Source organism: Odontesthes bonariensis, chromosome 4 (assembly GCF_027942865.1).
Source record: "Odontesthes bonariensis isolate fOdoBon6 chromosome 4, fOdoBon6.hap1, whole genome shotgun sequence".
Classification (NCBI taxonomy): Eukaryota; Metazoa; Chordata; class Actinopteri; order Atheriniformes; family Atherinopsidae; genus Odontesthes; species Odontesthes bonariensis.
In genome coordinates, this window is record NC_134509.1 from 33454980 (window position 1) to 33462261 (window position 7282).

General features: G+C 42.1%; 1 protein-coding gene across 2 annotated transcripts; it reads right to left on the minus strand.

Moving 5' to 3' along the window:
• Positions 1–871: 871 nt before the first annotated feature.
• On the minus strand, positions 872–7266 carry LOC142378999 (uncharacterized). 2 transcript variants are annotated; one of them, XM_075464045.1, is made up of 9 exons: positions 6863–7266; positions 5317–5367; positions 4037–4087; positions 3361–3426; positions 3178–3279; positions 3022–3104; positions 2036–2097; positions 1589–1802; positions 872–1386 (listed from the first exon to the last, which is right to left on the minus strand). In XM_075464045.1, the coding sequence occupies exons 1-9, from the start codon at positions 7171–7173 to the stop codon at positions 1088–1090; spliced, it is 1239 nt and encodes a 412-aa protein (XP_075320160.1). In that variant the 5' UTR covers positions 7174–7266; the 3' UTR covers positions 872–1087. The 2 variants fall into 2 exon arrangements, with proteins under 2 accessions (XP_075320160.1, XP_075320161.1); XM_075464046.1 differs by having other exon boundaries at positions 4037–4082; positions 6863–6953.
• Positions 7267–7282: the final 16 nt, after the last annotated feature.

Consider the following 7282-nt stretch of genomic DNA (forward strand, 5'->3'; position numbering starts at 1 on the left):
ACCGAACACACACAAGGAGCGATCTCCTGGAGATCCAGCGAGTGTCTGTGGGTAGGCTTCCTCCCAGATTCAGAGGGGGAATGAGGTGAAGCAGAGCTAATAAGTATCTTCACAGATCCCTGCATGCAAAATTAGATTATTTTAAAAATAAAAATGTGTAAATGGGAAAAGAATTTAAAAAATGCATTTTTAATTAACAGAGATGAGTTTTAAAGGGATAGTTCGCCTCTTTTGACATGAAGCTGTATGACATCCCATATTAGCAATATCATTTATGAACATTGACTTACCCCCCGCTGCGTCCTGTGAGCCGAGTTCCAGCCGAGTTTTGGCGTCCACGAAGCTAGTCCGGCTAGTTGGCTGGGGCTAGAAAAATAAAGCGTCTTGCTTCTCAAAAAAATATGCGTTCAAAAGAGTAATACATTTGCATCACAAAATCGTTTTGCATGAAAAAGTCAGACCTCACTTCGCTTGGCGCTATTTTTGCCTCCCTCGATATCAATGTGCCAATGTAAACTGTGCAGGACGAAGAGCAGGCCGAGCACTCCCCTGCTTCCGAGCAGCAAACACCGTAACAGGTGCAGCTATCGGCAGGTGGCTGGACGCATTGATATCAAGGGAGGCAAAAATAGCGCCAAGCGAAGTGCGGTCTGACTTTTTCATGCAAAACGATTTTGTGATGCAAATGTATTAATCTTTTGAACGCATATTTTTTTTAGAAGCAAGACACTTTATTTTTCTAGCCCCAGCCAACTAGCCGGACTACCTTCGTCAACGCCAAAACGAGGCTGGAACTTGGCTCACAGGACGCAGCAGGGGGTAAGTCAATGTTCATAAATGATATTGCTAATATGGGATGTCATACAGCTTCATGTCAAAAGAGGCGAACTATCCCTTTAAGTGGTCTGTTCCTTGCCATGAGAGGGACTTTAAAATTAGGAGACAACACTTTGTAGACCGAGTAGTGAAAATACAGGAACAGATCTTTGTAGCTTGTTTTACTTGTGTGGAAAAACAGGAACAGTAACGAGAATGTCAATGAAAAGCACAAAGGGTGCGACAAACGCCAACAGCAACAAGTGAGCGATCATGAGGACGCCAGGAGCTTCTTCTTGTCTTCATGAACTCTCATGTGTGTTTTGAGGTTTCCGCTCTGTGTGAATCCTCTTCCACATGTAAAGCATTTAAAAGGTCTTTTTCCTGAATGGATCATGAGGTGTCGTTTCAGGCCTTGGTTCTGGGAGAACACTTTCCCGCAGGTCGGACAGACGTAGTCGTTCTTTGGTGTCTGAGGCCCCTGATGCGGTTTTGGCTCCTCAGGCTGCGTTTCCTGAGAGTCATAAGGAGAGTGTTCGCTGGCATCTTCAGAGCTTCTAAGAGTTTGGCCTTAAGAAAAGAGTGAAGAATTAGTGAGAATGCAGACAAGCATGGAGTCAATTCCTACATTATAGATCAAAAGAAAAAGCTTTTTTTCCCCCATTGTTTTAATGCTTTTCGGGCATAAAAAGCAAACATCTATGATTTCAGATATCTAGATGTTGTATCTTTTATGGCTAACAGAAGATGGGGGAAATAAGGTGACACTCACCTTTTGAGTCCAACTCCCCTACAGGTGCTGAGCTGGGACTCTTGTCCTGTGTTTCAGGTCTGTGTGCCTCATGGTGCTTTACCTCTGCGCCCGCCTTGTTCAAGTGCGTTTTCATTGGGGTGCGCCCGAGCTCAGACCACGGAAGTACGGAGGAAGTCCCCGAAGGCCAGGAGGGTCGCTCTGCCGACGAGATCTTTTCAAAGTGCTCTTTATCCTGTTATAATGTTTAGCACGTGTAAGAACATTGGGCTCGGGATTCCATTTCTTTCTAAACGAAAATGTCAATGAACTGAAAAGGAGTTCCTGAATTACTGACATTATTAGACAAAGTGTAAGTTTTTGATTCGGCTTCACTTAAAGCAAACACTGAAACAATACACCTGGACCTTTTCTGCTGCACAGATGGACGCATGAATTCTACTTAGAAACAATTACTGTTTTACTCACCTGGTGGAGGTTCTCAGCTGGACTTTTTTCCTGGTTCCCAATCTGATGATAAGGCATGATTTCTGTAAACAAATGACAGCGTCACAAGCTCATTTTCAAACTGGTCATAAAATGTGGAGATGCCTTAGTAATATAGCTTACACCAAATCTACAGAGACTGTATCAGAGTCAATACTGATATACAACCCACAAATGATTTATAAAGGGTTTACACAAAGTTCAGCCCAGAAATGCAGGTTATCTAAATGCGGATTGAACACAAGGTGATTCATTCTGTTCCCACTGCCAGCGCAGCAGCAGCATGGGTTACCCTCTTAGCTTTGGCTTTTGCACATGTACACGTTTCTGGTATTTCAAGACTTTCTCTGAAAAAGTGTTTATTATTTCCAACTGGGCTCCAGTAGTCAGCCAAAACATTTTGACCGAGAATGAGCTACGGTCGCTGTGCAGACCCTTAAAATGAATCCCCCGCACCCCTTTTATTCTTCTGTCAGTTTCAGAGGGTCCACGTGAGACGCTGCTGTCTGTCAAGGCATTTTAAAACTCGTTTACTTATCCCTGAGCCCAAGAACTGAGAACGGGATCATTATCAGGGCTAGAAAGTCTTGCAGAAACCGAGGCTGATTAAAGTTGATCATTAAATAGTTAAGGAACATAGTTTCTATCTATACAACAAGCACCAGTGATATCAGTAAGGTGTGTCAGCACAAGCTTATTAAAGATCATTCCCAACCCAGCCTGTTGTGAACAGATGCATTACCAGAGCTTAGAGCGGTTTCTTTTTTCAAGCTGCAAGATATGAGAAGTCATTCTCTTTTATCCACCGTGACAGCAATTTATGTTTCTGATTAGACTCCTCATTTATTCCTAAACACCTTTCTTTGTGAGCGGCATAAAGGGGCTACATTTCAAATGATGTATGTCAACATGACAGAAAAATAAGGATGAGCCATGGAACGTTATGAAAGCAATGATGCTGTTCTCACTGTGGACTTGAATTTGGTCCATCGCTGGTGGCTGCTGCACTGTGGCGTTCAGGCTTGTCTTGGCTGTGATGGCACCATCAGTTCTGTGGGAATAGAAGACCCAATGAGACAGAAAACTCATTTTCTATGAGACAGAGCTTTTGGTGAAGAACATACTGGACACGTGAAGCGGGCATGTAGTCCTCATCATCCGAAACATCTTCCTCTGAAATTTCTCCCTCTTCTGGAGAACACATCCCATCATCTGCCTGGTCAATACTGTGTCCAAGGTCAAAGGTATTAGACAATAAAACTCAACACATCACAGTTCACGTAAAATGTGCATGCAAAAAGACTTACTCTGAGTCTGGAGTATGGCTAAAGTCGTCTTCATCAATGCCAACAATGATCTCCATCGATGACATTCTAAAAAGATGTAGAAATGTTCCAGTTTCCAGTGGCAAAAAAACAAACATACAAACAAGGTTTTCTCATATATCTGAATTGACTAAAAGCACCATTAATGACTATTGACGCATTTCCACTAGCTCGGCACGGCTCGATACGGCTCGGCACGGTTGTGTTTCCATTTACAACCGAGTATCACTTCGTGCCTCCTCGACGTGGGCGTCGTAACACGGCTGCGCGACCAGAACAACAACAGCAACATACGAGGAGGATAGCATGGAGGACATCGAGGCGCTCGTGTTGCTGCTCACCCTGTGGCTTTTTGTCGCACAGAAGGCAAGAGAAGAGAGCCAGAGAAGACCCCTGGCCGCCAGACAAAACAGGATTGAAAAGTGACGACACTCATCGGCCAATCAGTGGAAGGCAGTCGGCTGACGTCACGTTTCAGTAACGCTTCGGCCCGCTTGGAACCAGGGCTGAGGTGATATGGAAAATCTACCCGGTAGCAGGTACTGCGTGCTAGTGGAAACACGCAATAGCCGAAGCGAGCTAGTGGAAAAGCGCCATATTTGAAGGCCCATCATGATAACTATTATTTCAAGCTTAACTGTGTGAACCAAGAACATACCTTTCCTCCTCCTCGTGGAAGCCCAGACACTGTCTTGCAAAGTCATCTTCTCTGCAGAAAATACATTTATTAAAGTAAAAACTAAAACGCCTGGTTTCTTTCCTTATTCCCGGTAACACCTTTTCATGGCCAAATCATCTGCTTTATAGACTGCAAATGTTACTGACTCGTGATCATATCTGTGTGAGAAATAAGTGATCGTGACCAAAGTCAGTTAAAAAATTCCAAGACATTTTGACATGAAATGTGCAGGTGTATTCATAACTGCTGCATTCCTGCTGTTGTGCATGCTGAACGGATGCAAACACATGTAGGATGACGGAAAAAAAAAAAAAAAAAAAAAAAAATCTGTGGGAAGCACATGATAAGGACCTACTCAATATTAGGCGGATGGTTATAATGTTATGGCTGATCAGTGTATTATCATGTGAAGGAGAAAGGAAATAACACAACTGTAGAGTTGGAGAGAAGTTTTAACACGTGGCTCCATTATGGCCACAACAGAGCAGAAATAAACTATATATCTGCAAAATGTCCTCTGATTAAAGAAAAAAATTATTTGCAGTCAATACTGAAATCAAACCACTTTATGGTCTCCTGAAAATACCATCAGGAGCAGGGCGGGTTGCGTTTTACAGAGAGGATCTTACAGAAGCTGACGCTTTAAAGAAAACATATCCGACAATGTGTCAGACTTACAGAAACTATTCTGAAAGAGGGACTGGTGGCTGGAAAGAAACTCAGTCAGGTAAAAGTTCATGCAAAGGGCTTAAATTGTTCACAGAAACCTAATTTATCTCTTTGATACGGTTTCCACGGGAGTTTGTAAAAATGTTTTCAGCACAATTAACACCCACCTTTCTTTATTTTTTCACCCACCCACTATCATATTTTGAAGATAATAAAATCTGCTCCTGTGGAGCCGTGTGCAGGGCTTTAATTAGCCCTCTGTCCATCTCTGTCACACCCTATAACAGCTCTTCACCCAACAGACCAATTCGTGATCATGCACAGGAGGAATGTTCAATGGATTACGCTGTCAACAATATTTTGCTTTCCCTTCAAAAAACGCACGGAGCAAAAAAAGTTGAATCCTTCAAAATGAACATAAGCTACTTTCTGAGTTAAACTGTCAAACACTTAAGCTTCTTTCTCCGCTTCAAGGAGAAAGAAGGAAGACTGTATTGGTGGGAAACGTGCCAAGTCAAAGTCTAAAGAATATTACTGTCGATTCATTATGTTGCGGTCAATTCATTAAAATAAAACAAACACAATCTTACCCCCTGTTTTCGGCAGGAAATGACTTTGTAGGTGAAGCGCTTGCATCATATCTGCAAGAAATATACAGAATGTGACATAAGTGTCTGTGTTTTCTCCTACAATTCAGCAATGTGGCACCCTCACAGCCATTTTCATTTGTGCTTTAGAGACTAAAAGCTCCGTTTACATACATGACCATCGGATGTGTTCAAGAGAATGTGCGTGCAATTTGATACAGAGAATAATAAGAATCAAATCAAATCAAATCAAATCGACTCAGATCTGACTTTCAGCAGCCACGTCAAAGCTGTCACCAAGGCAGCTTTTTACCATCTCAGAAACATCAACAGAATTAAAGATTCTCTCCAAAAAAGACCAGGAGAAACTCATCCATCTCCAGTAGACTCCATTACTGTAATGCTCTTTTAACTGGACTTCCCAAAAAGAGCTTTAAACATCTGCAGCTCATCCAGAACGCTGCTGCTAGAGTTTTAACCCGGACTAAGAGATCTGAACACATCACAGCAGCTTTAAAATCTTTACTCTGGCTTCCAGTCAGTCACAGAATAGATTTTAAAAGCCTGCTGATGGTTTACAAATCCCAGAACGGTTTAGGCCCAAAATACATCTGTGATATGTTCAGAGAATATAAAGCCAGCAGAGCTCTTAGATCCAAGGACTCAGGTCAGCTGGTCCAGTCCAGAGTCCAGACTAAACATGGAGAAGCAGCATTTAGCTGTTATGCTGCTAACAAGTGGAACAAACTGCCAGTGGAGATTAAACTTTCACCAAATGGAGACATTTTTAAATCCAGGTTAAAAACATTTCTGTTCTCACGTGTCTATGCATGAAATCTGCACGATATCTTTTAATTTTTCTGGACTGTTGCTTGTTTTTAATTAATTAATTTGTTTCTCTTTATCTTCATGTATTTTTAATGCTTCTTCCACTCCCCGCTGCAATGCTTTTATTTTATATAAAGCACTTTGAATTGTTTTGTACATGAAATGTGCTACACAAATAAATTTGATTTGATATTTTTTTTATGGCTGATGTTCACACAGGCACATCACAGAGGGAGACTTTCTGCTGAAGATGCACTCTCCCGGGAGAGTGCAGGGACAGCTGTGTACAGTGTACAGGAGGAGACACATAACGCAGAAATTATGCTATATAAATGGTTGTGTTGGCTGTAGAGAGGAACAGAATAAAACAAATTTTAAATCGGATGCAAGAGAGCGAGTATGCCAACTTCTTCAAGCACCATTACATTACTGTCTGCAACACTAACTTACAAAAAAAATCCAGATAAAACCAGAGGGTGGAAAATACCTTAACCAAACTGGAGAAACTGAAAAAGGGGAAGCAAATCTCAACTATTCGCACACAACACTCCACTAACCAGAGTCCACAGTCCTGCAGCAAGCTAACGTTAGCCTGACTTGCAGCATAACAGCTGCACAATAAAGTATGCACTTTAAAATATTACAGTAACTTTAACACTTTTACCTATACACTTACCACCTTGCAATAAAAAAGAAACCGAAATCATTCAGGGTCACTCACCTGTCCAGCAGAAATATGGCTAACTCCGCGTCTGATTTTATTCTTTTCTGTTTCCGTAGCTCTCTCCATCTCGGAAAAGCTGCTCCGATATTGACTCTTGTTCTGTCTCGGGCTCGATTCAACTCTTTGTGTAAAGCTCGCCTTTCGTCGGAGGTTTTCTTCTTTTTAGTCGTCTTTGCCGTGTATGCTGTTATTAGCAAGGGAGGAATCGGCAGTTTTATCATTGCTACTGGATGCTTCTCAGCTACTATTAGCAAAAGTTTTCCCGAGGCTGCGTGCTGCAGGGTTGGAGTTGGAGTGAGAACGCGCATGCGCGGCTGAGTGGCGCAGCATTAGCATCAATGTGTCTGATTGGTTGCATGTGAACCATAGACAAAGATTTGTTTTTATTATTCTTTATATGTTTATGGGTGCAACGAT